Genomic DNA, 18,454 nt, shown 5'->3' on the forward strand with positions numbered 1-18,454 from the left:
TGGTATCTGATGGTTGCATGAGGTGTGTTTGATAAAATACCAAATGAGGAAATAAATGGGGTGCAGATCTAAAGGTAGGCATGTATAGCTTTATATTTCGGGCATTGTATAGAATGGATAAGCTAGCAGAATAGTTATTTATGATGTAGAGATGGCATCTTAAAAAATCAATACAGTAAGTAAGTACTATTTCCTATATCTTTCCATAGAATTAGAATGAATATAATTCGGTCCAATTTATGTGATGGTTTTCTTACACTTATCGAGAATTGAAAGCCAAGGTTATTTAAAATTAAAATACTTACATAATTATTATGATATTAATAAGAACATATGGCACCTGTACGAGTACCAGACCTGTGTACCTATCTACCTACTAGTCTACCTCAGAGTACTGTTAAGCGCGAACGTTCCTAATTTAATTGTATTTTTTAAGAAAATAAAATATGCAGCTTACGAAAGTTACAAACATGAAAATAAAGCCATTACAAAAAATCTGGTAAGTACTATACATTAACAATATTTATATATTTATACTGGATCATCGTACCTGCCGTCAGCGTGATTGATTGCGATTGGATCTACAAATCGAAATCACTGGTATGGTCATAAAAAGTTTTTTTTAGGATAAAAACAAATCGTTTTTTCCAAAGTCGTTGAGAACGAGCCCACCACCTTTGAGCTTACTATACCTTACCATATTAGTTATCCACTCCAGGCCTGCAGCGCAGACGCTGGCGGGTAGGCGGCACCAGGCCACGGACGCCAGGCCCTACAAGGAGGTGCCTGGACCGCCTTCCTGGCCCGTCATTGGACCTCTCCTCGAATTCATACCGGGAGGTAATGCATTTTTATAAAATTAGACCGAAGTATTTATGGAAATGAAGTGTACAATATTGTGATCTCAGGCATCATGGAATTCCAAAAATATTATTGATGAAAAAAGTTTTTTTTTACTGATAATTACCAAACTTAGGTACATTTAATTTCAGGTAGTATTGGCGATATGACTTTAGATCCGAAAGTATTCCGGTTGCTGAATGAAAAATTCGGAGATATTGTACGTGTGGACCCTATACTCACCAAACCTGGCATGTGTTTTCTTTTTGATCCGGAAGCTATATCACAGGTAGGTAAATGCATAGATAGCAAGTTATTTGACGAAATTGAAACATAATTATACAGTCCTGCTAATCACATACCCGCCATTGAGAAAAAACCAGCACTTTCCTACCGATTTTTGCCTTCCCTGATAAGATACAGACCTGCCGTCACGGCTCCTATATTATTCTCTAGAGTTTCAACCAGATTCCTCTCCTGTTTTTTCCTTTACCTGACTTATCTTAGTGTGTCGCGAAATATCGCATACGTGTGAAAATTTATAAGAGTTTTCTTTGGAGATGTAACTTAAATAAGTATTTATTTGTTATCATTAAAGGTACTACGTGGCGAGTCCGTCTACCCAGTGCGGCCAGGCTTTGATTCTTTAACATACTACAGGAAAAAATACATGAAAACCGACATTACGGGTTTGATCACTGAGTAAGTAGGTACAAAAATATGTCAATAATAATTTTATTTTGCTTTCACGAAGTAAAATTACCATAAAAAGTTTTTTTTAGACATGGAGAAAAATGGAAAACCATTCGTTCCAAGGTAAACCCCGTGCTGCTACATCCGAAAATCATGAAGCTATACGAGCCAGTCATCGATGAGGTCGCTCAAGATATGATAAAGAGGTAGTTATGTTACTTAAATTAATCTCTACTTGTATTTAGGATGTTATAAGAGGATAAATATTAGTATTTTGGTATTTTATACCTATTTGAATGGATCCGCTCCGCGCGTTTGGGGACAGAAAGCTTATCGTTGGTATTTAAGCCCAAAGTAAACCATTACTCCTCGAGACGACATCAAAGACTGTGCCCAGAACCAAAGCATTCTACAAGACAAGACTTTGTTCAACCAGGACAACCACAGAGCCTTGAAGCTCACGCGCTACTAGTTTCAAACATCAACCTTATCGTAGCGTGCATTTATTTCAGAATACGATCTCTACGAGATTCTGATCTAATGATAAGAGAGGGACTTGACTATGAGCTTAATAAATGGGGATTAGAGTCTATCAGTACAGTGGCACTAGGGGGCCGTCTCGGAGCGCTGGACCCTGACCTTCCCGAGGACTCTCCGGTGGCGCAGCTCATCCAATGTGTTCACGATGTGTTGGAAGTATTGCAAGAAATGGATTTCAATAAGCCCGGTATGTGGAAGTATATCCCAACGAAGCAATTTAGAGAAGCGATGAAGTTGTACGACCAGCAAATGCAGTAAGTTAAATTATAATTTATATCTTAGATGTATAGCATCTACTGTTGGATAGTTTATTATACATATGTGGTTTGCGCAAGTGTTTAATTTTATTGTTGCCATAGTTCAATATGAATTTTATTCCAGGCTAAGCAAATATTTTGTGATGCGAGCTGTTAAAGATATAGAGAGGAACAGAAATGTTAATTCAAATGAGAAGAGTGTACTTGAAAAATTGTTGGAAATTGACGAAGATATTGCAGTTGTTATGGCTTCGGACATGCTGTTCGGTGGTGTTGATGCTGTAACTATATTTCATACTTAAATTAAATGATAAATTTTATCAGACAGACAAACAAAGAGACATAGGCCCTTACTCATTTCAGTAATCTACCTAAGCATAAATTTAGTAATGCACAACGACAATTCTGCCCATAGCAGACCTGTATTCCATAATCAAGTTCAGCTTAACATTAAATTCTCAGGTACGAAACTAACCGTGTGATTTTGTGGGTATTCATGCACCTGGGTCACTGAAATGGAACCTTAGTAGTCTTTCCTTCCTAACCTATGTTACCTATGTACACGGTTCACAACTGTCTGCTGATTTACCCCTTGTATATTTATATGTAACTATATACCTACTTACTTTCACATTTTTCTTTTCAGTCTGCGCATACTGTACTGGCCATAATGCATCTCTTAGCAACAAATCCAGAAAAACAAACCAAACTTCGCGAAGAAGTGTTAAAGAATGGAGATCGCAAATACTTAAAAGCTTGCATCAAAGAAGGGATGAGACTTAAGCCTATAGCTGTAGGAAATGGGAGAGATACTTCAAAAGAATATATTTTACATGGATACCGTATACCTAAAAAGGTAGAGTTTCATGTTACTTTCTTCGCGTGTAACGTGAATTAAAAAGTTAACAGAATATATGGGCACTAAATCTAATATTTGCATGATTGAATAATTTCGGATATTTTATATTTAGTTACCATAATCATACACCTATCAACGGTTTTCTGGAAGAAATATCTTTTCGGCAAATAAGCTCGCCTTTATATACTTATACATATACTTCTAACTTTATATCTTGTTACTGTGTTTTGTATACAATAAAGTGTGTGAGTACCTATAAGTAAAATATTGAGGACTGATATGATTATACTTACACACAGACCAGAGTTATCTTCGCGCACCTCGCCATCAGCATGAAAGAAACTCAGTATCCTCGACCGAACGACTTCATCCCGGAGAGATGGCTGACGACTAAAGAGGACCCTCTGTTCCACGGCCACGCCCATCCCTTCGCCACCATGCCATTCGGCTTCGGGGCTCGCCAGTGCATCGGGAAGCCGATCGCGATGATAGAACTTGAGGCCATCATCTCAAGACTGGTGCAGAACTTCGAAATAGGCTGGCAAGGACCACAGCCAGCGTTCAAGCTGGTGGCACTGAATTACTTTGTAGGACCATTTGGTTTTGTTTTCAAAGACGTTTAGTGTTCAGGCTCTTACTTCGAGAGCGATAAACACCTTTAGTCAATAAACATATTTAAATATATATTTATCTTTTATATTATTAAACCGTATGTATATCTTCGATAGATATAATGTATTATTATAGGTACTTCTATATACCTACTGAATCCAGGTGTATAAGTATGTCGCTATCATTCTGGACTATCAACCACGGAATCAGCGATGAGTCAGTTGTTGTAGGACTCGCAGACGAAGCGATATGATTAGAATCAACCTTGGATCAATAATCCGGACAACACGACAGCCGGCTCGGCTGTGAAAGAAAACGATAGAGCTCTATATTACATAGCCATTTATGAAACAAAAAACATTGCTGTAACAAAAGCTAGCTCATTATGAAAATAACCATAAGTATCCCAACTTACAAGCATTTTCGATTAGGGTCATACCCTCAGAATAAAATAACAAGCAAAAACCCAGGTAGAAGTGATCGTATATGAGGTGGTTATAGTCGTTCGTTATTGCCAAGAGTAGTTACCCGGTTTCCTTATGCAACAGCTAAATTGAACTAGGAGATGTTTTGAATCATCATATATATATCAAAAATTCTGAGTCGATACCCGGTGTCCTAATCTAACAACTAAACTAAACTAGGATGTTTTGAATCATCCGTCAAACACAATTCGGACGAAGGTCACGGTCGTAGATATAAATAACAATGTGAATCTGGTAAGAAGCGTCCAGCTCCTGATAAAGTGTGGACGCGTGTTGTCCAAACGTATTTATTTAACTTCTAAATTAAAGTATACTTAGCTAATACTTACCTATTCAATAATAAAGTCCAAAATATATGGTTTAGTGAGAGCTCGTGTAAAGGTACAGATAATGGGCTATCTATAGAGATATCGTGTTGATAATGTTTTGTTTTTTTCAAAGTGTTTTGTTTTTGTGAGTGTAGTGATCCAAAATAACTCAGTAGAGAAGTAGGTAGAAAAGTGAGTCGTATATAAACGTGATTTTTGCTTTTTGGATAAGCATAACTAAAGACAATTTCATAAACATATGTTAGAGGTGCCTCCACAGATTGTTCAATAGAATCATTGATCGACCATGCAGATGTCAAGGCTACGGGCGTGCGCCGGGCTAAACACTATCAATGCGGTGTTTAAACATGAGTGAGTTTTTTTTATTATTATGGTTTTGATGTAAACATTGTGCAACACTACTTGCGGTTCTATATTTCTTGTTACCCACGTATGTTCGCTATACCAATATCTTATAATACGTAGTTACTTAATTATTATCTAAAAAGTAAAGAATTAAATAAGTAAGTACGTATGATTTAAAAAAGAATGACAAGATATGAACGTTCTAAGCTAATACCATAACTACCTGAGTAGGTAGGTATGTAATTGTATTCCAATCTATTTTAATAAAGTCCTGTCCCGTCTACAAAGCTACAATAGAGCAGAAACTCACGAATGATGAAGTAGCGGAGCAATAGACGAAGGCGTTTTTCCTCTTACTTACGAACACACAGCTTATGTTTACAATTTACAAGTAGGTAGCTAGGTATGTTTAATTAGACGGATACCAAAATTAAAGTAGGGACATTTTATAAGTGGAAAATGAGATTAACAAAAGAAAACAGAGTCGAGTTTGAAACAAAGAATTTAAGGTTTTATCAGTAGGTACCTACTTACTAAAACTAGAGTTTATTGTTCTTGCAGAATCGACATCAGTTTGTGACAAATGTGATACGATATAAGCTTGCTTATAAGATAATATATTATTTCCACAGGCACCGAGCTGCAGTGAAAGTAATTACCGCGAATTTTCATCAAGATACCACCACAGCGGATAATGTCGTCGCCACTAGGCCGTTAGAGGAGATTCCAGGACCATCGTCCTTGCCGCTTATAGGACCTTTGCTACATTTCTTACCCGGAGGTAGACTTTTCTGTTAATTAGTTTTTATGATGGATTTATAAAAGATTATTATCAAAGGTGCAGCGAGAAATCGGACCATATCCAGACCAATTCATTTATTATAAACAATATGAATACTGAAAGACACGCTGTATTTTATAGTTACATTTTAACTTCTTCGATGCACCAATAACATGGTAACCTCGAAAATTCAGTAGATTTTCAAAGCAACATAGTAAACTCGAAAATTCAGTAGATTTTCAAAGCTTGTTGCGATACATACCCCTATGAAACAAGTAGGGACCAACAAATTTATTCAAGATGACTAGGCACGTAATAATCGTAATACTAAGAAAGATTTAACTTTATTTCAGGTTCCATTGGGACAAGAGTGGGCATTGAACTGTCGGAAGTTCTTTATAAAACGTATGGCCCCATAGTGCGCATTGACGGGATGTTGGGGAAACCAACGTTCATATTTTTGTATGATGCTGATGCGTGCGCTCAGGTAAAATTGTAACCTAAGTACATATTACTTAGATACTGGCTGAAAGAACTGCTTTTATAACACGAAAATCTGTCATAGTTTCATTTGAATGAAACTAAAATAGCATTTTCATTTTAGTTAAATAGCTTCACTCCTATATGTCTTTTCTCTCAATGTTGCTTGTTGCTTCTGATCCAAAGATACTGAATATATTTTTTTACATAATTATAAACAACAGGTTGAACTAATGTAAATCTTCTACTTGCTAAATGTATCGACCTTTTTTTTTTTTTTTTTTAATTAATGATTATCACTCCACAGACTTTATGTCCGTGCCTTTTGAAGAGTGGTAATTTTTATGAGATAGTTTTTAATTCTTTTATCTACTTTCTACTCGGTAAGGAAGTTTAGTTTATATATATTATCTTTTATATATATTTATTTTGTCTTTAGTTTATATATTCTTTCTTTTATATATATATTGTTCTTTTTCTCTTTTTTTTTTCACTGCTGGGGGAAAATCCACATGGACACCTGGGAAGAGGACCCAGGTAGTGTCGGGCGTTAACCGACTAAAAACCCCCAGCCGTGTATCTCATTATACAAGAAATGTCTTTTTTTTTTTTTCTTTTTTTTTTCTTTTTCCTTTTTTTTTATTAATGGTTTTCAGAGTCACACTTACATTAGTAATGGCAACAAACTTAAGAAGGACAGGGCCAATGCCAGCTTTCTTCGGAGAACTTAGTAGACACCTGGCAATGGCTCGGCCCCTCAGTCGTTATAGGTCATGTTTTGCCTGATGTTAGTGTGTGACTCTGTTCTTAAAGATAACTTATTTTAATTGTTAGTTTTTATAATAATTATATAATAATCAATTTGGCCTATATTTTGCGCTCTTAACCAAAATTATATTTTATGTTCTATTCCGCCCCGTTATGCCTTCTTAACATTTCCCCAGAAAGTGCAATGACCTCTTCGTCTCGATTCTTAACTGCCATTTTTAGATTGTACTCGAGGATGCGTTTCTTTGGCGCTGTTATTGCCGTTTTAGCGAGGTTGCCGATAGCGTCCTCGGTGTCATCCGCATAGTAGGTGCAGGTGGTGGTGTGCCTCGACAGCGCCACTACTGCGTGAGGTACGCTATCATGCAGCTTTATTTTATCTTTTGTTCTAATGATAATAACGGATTCGTACGTCAATCCCTGTGCTTCGTGTATGGTTAGGACGCGTGAGCCCATTCCTTCACCATACCCTTGGCTGGTCAAGGTCTCTTTTTCTTCCTGTGTATGCACCAGGAACAGAGTGTTGGTTTGGGATTTGGGAATTACTGCGTCTGTTAACCTTTTCAGCTGCAGGGATTGGATGCGCGCTGTGGCTGCGTATATGCCTGAGTATACTTCCTTTAGGGCGTATGCAACATCCATGGGGTTTCTGTATGAGCACAACAGCTCCTGGGTGATGTTTGCTACCAGTGTTGGGCGATTGTACCTAAGCTCGAATAGGTTCTCTCTGTCGATATATGGTAGCTGATTGATGTCTCCGATCAGAGCAATATCACAGGCACGAGACAGGTGGGCGGCCATTACGATTGCCCCGAAATGGTTCATCAGGGCTTCGTCAATTATCAGGCGTTGGCATCCGACATGTTCTCTAAAGCCGTTTACCAGGACTGATGCCATCGTACGCACCCTAGTTCTGACCATGTCACCAATACGATGCGCTAGCCTGTTTCTTATGTCGATGGCCGCCTCAGTTGTTGTTGTGATAATGGTGTCTTTGCTCACATCGAAGTTATTTATCACCCAGGTTGTCTTCCCACATCCAGGTACCCCGTTCACCCAAGTGATAGTGGGCATCGTCCAGTGATTCCAGTTGGCGTTGATGGTTTCCACTTTTGCTAGGATTTTATCCTCTAGCATAATCCTGGTGCACTGGGCGACGACCACTATTTGGTTGTTGTGTGGGACAGTAAATTTTGAGGAGTTGCATTCCCAGGGTACAAATCCGCTTTCCTCGCTGTAAGCCGCCATATACGCTCCAGTCATTTTGCCTCTGAGGACTTGGCAACTACTGTTATCGTATATGCAGGCTTCGGCCTCCTCGAGTAGAATTTTTAGCCGGCCTTCGTTTTCTTGCCTGTAGGTCTGCATGATGGTTTTGCAGGACAAGAGGTTTACCTGCTTTGTGGCGGTTGTTATTGCCACAAATTCTATGACGGCATTCTCCAAATGCTCTTTAGGGGAGGTTGCTGTTTTTAGCTTCGGTGGGACCACCTGACCCATGTCGGCTCTTGTTATGGTTCTTTGGGCCGTTCTTTTTCGGATGGGGCCTTTGGGGATTTGGCGCCACTCAGGTGTTCTCTGTGGTTTCCCCATAAGGCTTTGGGCAGCTGATTTGAATGCCTGAAGGAACCCTTGTGCGCGCCCCTGCGAGATTCTGCTCTGCATCCTCATATTTATTTCCTGCTGTTCAGCAGCAGCGACGGACTCGGAAGCCATCCTCTCCTGTAGGCGTTCTGATCCGGTGACCGCTTCAGTTTGTTGGTGGTTGTTGTTCCTCACGGGTATGTGTCCACTGAGAAAGCTTAGGTCTTCACCTCTGTCCTCATACACAACTATTTCGTGTTGTTTTGAGGCTTTTAGGCAGCCCAGCTGGTCAACAATTTCACCTTTCTTATGCTCGATCACCATTGCGTCTACGCTTATTATCTTGGGGACGTTACTATCTTGTGCTCTCTCTCCAAGCATAGTGAGCCATGAGCATGCCTGGACAAACGGGGTGTCATCGGCCCATTCCAATAGTGCGATGGTCTTGTTACGGCATCGTACTAGTCTGCAGGACTGATCTCCCACTAGTGTTACCGGCAGTGCGTCATAGGCTTTACGTTTCATGGTAGCTTTGGATGTGCTTCCATTTAGGAGAGAGGCTAGGCCGGGTGATATGGCTACACGCTTTCGCGCCCCCGAGACGCAGAAGCTGATGCCGAGTCTTTCGCTGCTACTGTCCATGAACAGAGCCACACTTCGGCGTCTTAGTCCGGCTTCTCCTTTTTCGCCACAAGACAACAGCTGGTTTGTCGCTGTTGCTTTTGGAGTCACTTGTTGTGGTGCTGAGATGGTCGGGTTTGATGATTGGACTACTGATGTTGATGTTGTTGATTGGGCTTCAGGGCGAGAAATTGTGCTGTTTCTCCTTGCTGCTACTCGGAAGATTCGATCTGCGTATGATAGGAAATGAGGTCTGTGATTGGTGTCTGCCAGAATATCTTTTAATTCCGACTCCACCAAGTTCCTGTCTATCAGTGTCTCCAGATCATGTCTTGCAGCAAGAAAACGGGGGCAGTCCAGAATGATGTGCCATACCGATTCACTGATGTTGGGGTCGCAATCACATCCAGGGCTTCCTTTAAGTTTGAATCTGTACAAATATTCTCCTATCCCCCCGTGTCCGGTCAGCATTTGTACATGAGCGGGGGTCAATTTAGAAGTTCGCGTAATTCGGTATGCTTGGTTGACATCCGGTAGAAATTTACGCGTGACTGCTCCTGTACTCGAGGTCGCGTATCGATCTTGCCATTTTCGGACCGATTCCTCTCTGATCTTTTTTCTGACATAGGACAGGGGGACTTTGTCATAGTCGTGGGAGGTGCTGTGTAGTGCTGCTGTTTTGGCGAGCTCATCAGCTCTTTCGTTCCCGGCGGTTCCTACGTGCGCCCTCAACCAGAACATTTGTATCTCTCCGCCATCGCTCACAGCCCTCGCAATGTTTTCCTTTATGCTTCTTGCCAGGGGGTGGCTGAGTTTCGGATTTTGGAGCAGATCGAGTGATGATCTCGAGTCGCTCAAGATGTTCACTTTTTTATCCGTGCTAGAGCTCACCAGTTTTGTTGCCCTGTGAAGTGCATAAAGTTCCGATTGGAAGACCGTGCACGATGGGTGGAGACCAAAAGTCTCGGACAGTTTTTCTTTGCCATCCTCCCACCAACTTAGGGCGGCGCCGACTTTTCCCTCTATCTTGCTTCCATCCGTGAAGATTTGGGAGCCGGTGTCCAGCAGGGTGGTGTTTTCAAGGATCTCGTACTTGGTAGAGGTAAGTGTGGACGGATGTGGTAAGTCCAAGTACCCTACATTCCGTTCGAGATCTTTGCCAGGTGGGAGGTAGTCAGCTGACAAGAGTTTTTTTGATTTGTACAGATTTGCTGCTTCCTGTATTCTGAGATCGAGAGGCAGCAAGCCCGACAGTGCCAGTGCAGATGTGAGCGACACTGTTCGGTAGGCTTTACATATTTTTTGTGCGAAACCTCTTTGTAGCGAGAAAAGTTGTTTTTTGTTACTTTCCAGTTCGACGGCTTGTGACCAGACGCTTGCGGCGTATGTCATGATGGGCTCCACTACTGCGATGTAGATTGTCCTCACAATTTCACCGTTTAGTCCCCAGGTTACCTTCGCTGCGCGCGCTAGCTGTTTGTGAATGTCTGCTGCCTTTTTACACTGAGCGGTTATGTGAGCTTTGAAAGTTAACCTGCGGTCTATGATGAGGCCCAACAGTTTTATTTCCTCTACGAGGTTTATCTTTGTACCAGCCATGAATAGTTGGGGCAAATCGTATTTCAACTTGTTTCAACAAATTTCAATGTATCGACCTTTTTATTGACCTCCAGGTCCTTCGCGGTGAATCAACGTATCCAGTTCGCCCTGGGTTCCAGTCCTTGGAGTATTATAGGAAAGAATACGTGAAACCAAAACAAGAACTTACAGGTTTAATAACTGAGTAAGTAAAGAAATACGAGTAGTATGCTTGGTTTAGTCTACTCCTTGATTTAAAGGTCCCATCATGCATTAGGTACTTTTAAGATACTTAAGAAAAATCCATTATCCACCAAACAGTAGAAATAATTATTCGGAAACTTTAAGTTGAACAAATCGGAATAAAAGAAAATTGGGAGTTTGTTAACCCTCTTGCTCTCTTGTAAAGTATACTCCATCCGAGTTAAGGCTAAGCAACATTCTTATATTTATCATACTCCAAACCAATGTATCCCATATTCGGCAAATAAATGTTTTGAATTTTGACTGCATAGTACGACGTACAAAAGAGTTCAACGCGCGAGCGCTACGAAGTCTCGCAAAATCTCGTAGCACTATCAGTCTTTCAACTGTTCCAGTGAAAATTTTAACACAAATCGTTTTTATTTATTGATTTGATCGGAATGTGCTAGCTTGCAGTTACGCCAGTAGGTAAATGCGTAAATTTATTACCACATTTTCACTTTCAAAGGACGCCTCTACATAAAATATATCGAGAGAGTGAAAATCAGGGGTCCAACTCAACCGAACACAAAACTTTGATAACTTATAATGTACTATCCTACTAATATTATAAAGGCGAAAGTTTGTGTGTATGTTTTTTACTTCTTCACGTCAAAAGGGCTGAACCGATTTTAACGAAATTTGGTATGAAGTTAGCTGACACCCTTGATTAACACATACTTTTTATCCTGGTATTCCCACTAGCTAGTAATGTAATCGTAATCCTTGCAGCCACGGAGAGCCATGGAAGGCGATGCGGTCGGCCGTGAACCCCGTCATGCTGAAGCCCAAGACCGTCCAGCTGTATGCGCACGTGCTGGACGAGGTGGCCCAGGATATGATTGCCAGGTATTTAGAACAATATACCTACGTGATATTTTTGTGCTGAATTAGTAGGGATAACAAAGTAGACTTACTGAGACTGCGGCCTCTACACGGATTCCACCAATCGTATTTATGGATCACCATACAGTGAAGTTTATCTATGTACTTCGATAACGAACCCGTGTAGCGACAGCTGATTGATATTAGGTTAGGACGGAGAATGTGAGATTTTTAGGAGTACCTAGGTACCTAAAGGAAACAAAATAAAAGTGATTCTTAAGTACTTATATTTTTTTCAGAATGAAATCACTACGGGATGAAAATAACAAAATACCCGGAGATTTCGACGTAGAACTCAATAAATGGGCACTCGAGTCCATTGGCACTGTGGCTCTGGGCGGCCGCATAGGATGTCTGGACCCAAACCTTCCGGCAGATTCCCCCGCCAGGGAACTTATACAGAACATTCACGAGATATTCCAACTGGTCCAGGACTTAGACTTCAAACCAAGTCTTTGGAGATATTATTCGACAAAGAATTTCAAGAAAGCTATGTATTTGTTTGATCGACAAATGGAGTAAGTAAAGTTATTCGATGTAGCAATTGAGTGATATCATTGGTATATGTATGTAAGTTTATCTCTAAGTATTAACTGTTGTAATTAATATGCATTTTGTCCATCAGATTAAGCAAAATCTATATAAAGCGAGCTGTCAAGGACATTGAGAAAGCGAGAGGAACTGTCTCTGCTAATGAAAAGGGCATACTCGAAAAGCTCCTTGAAGTTGATGAGAACATGGCGGTTATCATGGCGTCTGATATGTTGTTTGCAGGCGTCGATACGGTAAGAAAACTTAAAATTCCAAATAAATTACTTAGAAAATTAAGGTAGTGTTACAAAAGTACACAAAACTAAACTCGTTCCGTTGTTTTAAAAAATAACTGTATTACCACCCAAAATTTTAAACATTGATGTTGATTCTGAAGGCAGAAATTCTAATTTTAACGCTGTCAAACTAAAAAAATTGCTAGCATAAAATGACATTTACGGAAACAATCATAGAGTCGAATTTTAAACAAAGAAATTAAGGTTTTGACATCTCTAAATTTAAAATTTCTGCCTTCAGAATCGATATCATTGTTTAACCAGTGTTTAAACAATATCTGACATATTTATTAGGTGACATTTGCCAGGGACTAAACACTGTCTTAGTTTTTGAAAAGCCCTAATCTTCTATCTATTTATCTTTGATTGTTCACTCCAGGCTGCCAACACGGTGCTAGCAACAATGTATCTGCTCGCCGTGAACCCCGACAAGCAGCAGAATCTTCGAGAAGAAGTCCTAAAACAGGTCGACAAGCAGCGCTACCTGAAGGCCTGCATCAAGGAGTCCATGCGCATGCTCCCAGTCGTGTCGGGCAACCTGCGGCGGACCACTAGGGAGTACAATTTGATGGGGTACCACATTCCTAATAATGTAAGTTCGGGTAACGTCGTTCGGCGTTCGTCTACGAACGGACATTCACGAGCAATGAAAAAGTTCCACTTACAAAATGTCAACACCTAATGACTATAATTTGATGCCCTGTTAAATGTACATAGTTTAATAATGCAGGTGGCGTCATTAAGTTAGTCTTTTCCGTTTAGGAATAATTTGGTGCTCTTGTCACTGGAACTTTTTTATCACTAGTGAGTGTATCTGTACCGGCCGGGGCATCACATTAGCATTTAGAATACATTACCCAGCCCATACCTAAAATCTAACAAAACGCTTAATCCTTTCAGACGAACATAATCTTCAACCACCAGTACCTCTCCCTGATGGAGGATCAGTTCCCTCGACCGGCGGAGTTCATCCCGGAGCGCTGGCTGACCACCCCGGACGACCCACTGCACCACGGCCGCGCCAGCCCCTTCGCCAACATGCCATTCGGCTTCGGAGCCCGACAGTGCATAGGGAAGAGAATAGCTGCGTTGGAAATGGAAACGTTTGTCTCGAGATTGGTGGAAAATTTCGAAATTGGATGGGAAGGCGGTGATTTGAATGTGGTGTCGAATTCGTTGAATTATGTTAAGGGGCCTTTCGATTACACTTTCAAGGATATTTAAGTATTTAATGGTTTATATATTATTATATAGTAAATAAGCTGATTATGTACCTATAAAATTATTTAAATATACCTAAATAAATTTGATAAGTATAAATTTAAAGCCGTTTCATTGAATATAAAAAATCCGAAATAAGTGAAACATCTCAATTTCTCCTACATTAAGTATAATATACTAAAATAATACCTATACTCGTACTAAACTTGAAGTCAAATTAGTCTATGTCAATTATAAGTAAGGAAGTAGATAAGTAGGGAATGTTTATTGTCTGCCTATGTCAATCAATATCATTTATTTATGTATGCCGTGTGTGTGTATGTATGTCCATCCATCCATATCTACTTACCATATCAGATAATTACAAAATATTTATATTCGAGTGTGTATTTTTAAACTGACTCTGTTTTGGATTAGATCTATATAATTACGATACGATAGCATCGTCAACAAATAATTCTGATTTTGTTTTACATTGTGATAAAAAAAGGCAGTGTATCTATAAAATTCCTGTACTTATATAGTAGGTACCCAACTACTAAGGGTCTTACTCTACCTGAGCAGATATACGGAAATTATTACAGATTTCAAATAAAAATTGTAATTAATTAAGTATTTATCAATAATGATTAAACAGTTTTTATTTGGCGACGCTATAAGTAAAAGTGTAGAGCCCCTTCACATGAGTTAAATGTTGCATAACCCAGCTGCCTAGCCATAAAATTATGGACTAACGCGATCACGGAAGCACTCGAGCAAATCTAGAGCTTCCTTGTCCAGAAAAGTTGTTTTAATTGAGTTACGACACTACCTTACCTACATCCTAACCCTTTTCACTTTCCTACGGGATGTTCGGTAAACAAAATGAATTAATTGCCTGGTACTTGAAGTTACATAGCCGTAGAGTGCGACAAAACTGACTTTGCAAAAATACATCTGTATTTTTGCAAAGTTAGTTTTGTGCGAACACAATTTTCTCAAAGTTCTACTCTTTTTCATACATTAGGAATTTAATCTCCTATAATTTACCCGTTCCAAAGTTAGCGTTGTCGACATTGGTGTTAGAATCTGAGGCAAATTCCAGAGTTGTGGTGAATGTGACATACTGTCACTTCACTACTAAACTCTAGTGTTTACGTCGCGTCGGCCGGGTTTGCGTGAAAGTGGTCAGTTCACGTTCAAAAGCTGTACCCTCTCGATCTAGAATGTTACACCACATATTGCCAAACTCGATCCAAGTGAGCGTCTCAGTTACACCAGTCATGTGATGTGATCCTTCGGCCATTGTAACATACATTTTGATAATAACAAAATATGAGGCAATTTATGTAAATCGGATGACCGGCGATAGAAGCCAAGGATTCGGGGATTTTTTATTGACGTTCGACATTGTTATTGATGCTAGTTCGTTATGTAATGGAAATATTGTGCTCTATGTAAAGTTAATGTTAAAACGGAGGTGTTGGAATGTTGGTGGTACCTAGTTATACCTAAGCTAAAATCCCTACCTATACATAGAGGTTGTTACTCGTAGAATCTAAAAGAAACATTTGAATTCATATCAATGTCAAATTTAATAACCAAGTAATAACACTGAATGATCGAAACCCATGTCGCAATCTCCATGTTTTTTCTAAAGATAGGTATGTAATCCTCATTGAACATTCACTTGAATTATAAATTGCTCAACTTTACTTTTCATGTTGGTGTATGCCTCGCGGCCGTGGTGGAATTTAATATAACTACGAAGTACAATCGTCTCAATTTTCTATTGCTTCATACTGGAGGGCCCACTCAAGTTTAAACCATCCATAGATGTACATAAGTATTTTACTAACCATAAGTAGATATGTAAACTAAGTAAGTACAATAATTTACTAAATAACATTAGCGGATCAAATTCCCTTTGGCAAGTAAAACTGAAAATTAAGAATATTGGAACAATCAGATATAAAGTGCATTAACTACAGTATGCCTACAGGATAACTATAGTTTAAGTTCAATTATAATACTTTAAACTCAGAATTTGTATCATGATCATCATCACCAGCCCAAAGTCGTCCACTTCTACAATACAGCTACCCAAAAAACCTTTAGCTACTTGCGGGCTGATTCACTATCACTTACACTTAGGAAAAGTAAGTGGCTCACCAAGCGAAGCTTCCACAGGGCGCCGCGTGCGGTTGCAAGTTTTCGCAACACCGCGGGTGGTGGTGGAGGCGCCAGCGCGAGGCAGCTTCTCTACCAGATCCATGGATTCATACCAATCGCGCGGCAACTGTTTCTGTTCACACTCGCTGAGATAATTTACGTGATAAGACCGCAGCTTATGATCTTCGTGGTTCTGACGGTGAATGAGTAAAATATGAAGGTGCAGTGATACAGTGATGTGATGTTATTGTTATTACACTGTGAGGAGTAGTGTAGCGATTCTGTGATTGTAAAGTTGTAGGAAAAGGCTTGGAGGTAATTAAATTTGTATTTAGGTATTTTTGACAATAACAATTTTTAACAAAATAACTTTTGTAACAGTAGTAGTTATTGAATAATTTAGGACTGCTGCTCTTCTGTTGTCGACGACGATATGGCGACGGGATGGTGCAGTAGTTATATAGTGACTGCTGTGCCGAGGTTCCCACGTACACTCCCCGGCTTGGAAATTCATTTGTTTCAAGATAGATATTTCTTTCACGTCGAGGGTGTTAGACAAGTGTTAAATGTATGTGTTGTGTGATATCTCCAGCCCACCTGCCATACTGGGAGATTATAGCAATAGGTAACCCTCAATTTCTGGAAGAGGCCTATGTCCTGCAGATGGGCTGAGTGTTCAAATCCCGCCACACATTTAATATAAGTATTAAGTACAACAATCTCCTGGACCTCATATTATATATTTTTAGAACGTAAAAAAATCGGGAGTTGGAATTCTACTAAGCTCCAATTTCTCCATAGTTGGTTAGATCGTAGCCAGGGAAAGGTAGATCAATTATACGTTATCTCCATATTAAATTCTTGACAGATGTGTCAAAAGTCAAGCAATAATAGGGATTATTGCTATTGATTATGCACTAACCCACTATGGCGAAATTGGCACTAAATACCCTACCCTCTCATTATAACTAGTCGGTAAATGTACCAAAAACTACATAAAGCATAGGTACCCTAACATTATCTAATCCATTAAACCTGCTGCTCTACATTCATCCATTCGCATTGTCTGGGCGGTCAAGTTGAATCTCCATATTAGTAAAAGTATTATTGGTTGTTAGTGATTACGTAAACAAAGCCGAGTAGAGCGCTGTGTGACCGGTCCATTATAGTGTTCAGCCCAATTCCGACTACAATCACAGCATCACACGACCGCGCGTTCAAATAAGCGTGACGTAACGTGTAAACAAACTTAGGTCAACAAGTTGAGTTGAAATTGTTTTAAAATAAAAGACTGTCACTTAACCGTGCTGATTTTAAGAACTACATAAGAGGTCTCTCATCAAATCATAATGTTATAAATAATAAGACGGATGACCTATCAGTCGGTAGGTAATGTGTTTGGCGTCCCAACAGAAAAAGCGACGGCATCTTTAAAAAAATTGGACCTCAGTTTTGTATCTTAATAATACAAATTGATGCTGTTTCCCGAGTGTCCTGATTATGTGAAGCTTCTGCCACTAGACCAAAGAGGCATGCATGTCATAGGTATTTATGTATGTTTCAATATGGAACAGGCCGTGTGATTTATTATAACTAAGTAGATTGTAGTGCAGATAGCTTACCGCGTCACGTAAGGGTTATTTATAATTAGTGTAGTGTAGTGTTCCATTCAAATGTATTATGGGATTATAATATTTTGTAGAATCTTTATGAGATTATGCGACATTAGACTTTAGACGTTGATTTTAAATACTAAGTAGTACCAACCTACATTATTTTTGTCGTTGTATGTTGTATTTACCCTACCTAGCTACCTACTGTAGGCTCGACTATTGCTGGGCACGAGTATATTTTATTTAACCTTCGTCGTTGAAGGCTTTGTCTCAGTCAGCTAACAACAATTTACCCAGTTTCTTTGAATAGGCGGTGGATGCTGCAACGTCGGTAGACCATTGCCGACTAATTGAAGGTTTAATGACTTGGAACGCGCAGCTTCAACTAATGATTGTTTTCCTTTTACTTTTGATGTACCTAGGTATGATGTTAAAAGACGACCAAGGTCCAGAGCAGCAGATATTTGTTTAAACACAATAATTTTAAGCTCCACTACCGAGTGACACCTAGATGACCTAGATGAATATAAAAATAATATTTTTTTTTACTCTTCACCTCCTGGATCAAACAGTTTGCGCTGCGCAGGGGTGCGGATTGTGACACTTAAGTATTTTCTTGTCTGTACAAACATAGTAAGCAGGGAACAGGATCATCATCACATTCCAAATACCATATTGTATGCTTAAATCAGATCTCTAACCAAAACCACTGACAGTAAATTAGTAAATTAAAATTTTTCCA

General features: G+C 39.4%; 2 protein-coding genes across 2 annotated transcripts; both read left to right on the forward strand.

Moving 5' to 3' along the window:
• Positions 1–365: 365 nt before the first annotated feature.
• LOC105381698 (cytochrome P450 CYP12A2) lies at positions 366–3,873 on the forward strand. Its single transcript, XM_038114985.2, has 9 exons — positions 366–499; positions 719–840; positions 993–1,129; positions 1,439–1,542; positions 1,623–1,739; positions 2,046–2,327; positions 2,455–2,611; positions 2,977–3,186; positions 3,489–3,873. The coding sequence occupies exons 1-9, from the start codon at positions 447–449 to the stop codon at positions 3,810–3,812; spliced, it is 1,506 nt and encodes a 501-aa protein (XP_037970913.2). The 5' UTR covers positions 366–446; the 3' UTR covers positions 3,813–3,873.
• Positions 3,874–3,973: 100 nt separating this feature from the next.
• Positions 3,974–13,968, forward strand: LOC105381656 (cytochrome P450 CYP12A2). The gene is made up of 9 exons (XM_048622551.1): positions 3,974–4,027; positions 5,504–5,741; positions 6,095–6,228; positions 10,868–10,977; positions 11,748–11,864; positions 12,140–12,418; positions 12,526–12,685; positions 13,107–13,319; positions 13,628–13,968. Exons 1-9 carry the CDS (start codon positions 3,974–3,976, stop codon positions 13,949–13,951), a joined length of 1,629 nt encoding a protein of 542 aa, XP_048478508.1. The 3' UTR covers positions 13,952–13,968.
• The last annotated feature ends 4,486 nt before the right edge of the window (positions 13,969–18,454 follow it).

The sequence above is a fragment of the Plutella xylostella genome, chromosome 8 (assembly GCF_932276165.1).
Source record: "Plutella xylostella chromosome 8, ilPluXylo3.1, whole genome shotgun sequence".
NCBI classification, from domain to species: domain Eukaryota; kingdom Metazoa; phylum Arthropoda; class Insecta; order Lepidoptera; family Plutellidae; genus Plutella; species Plutella xylostella.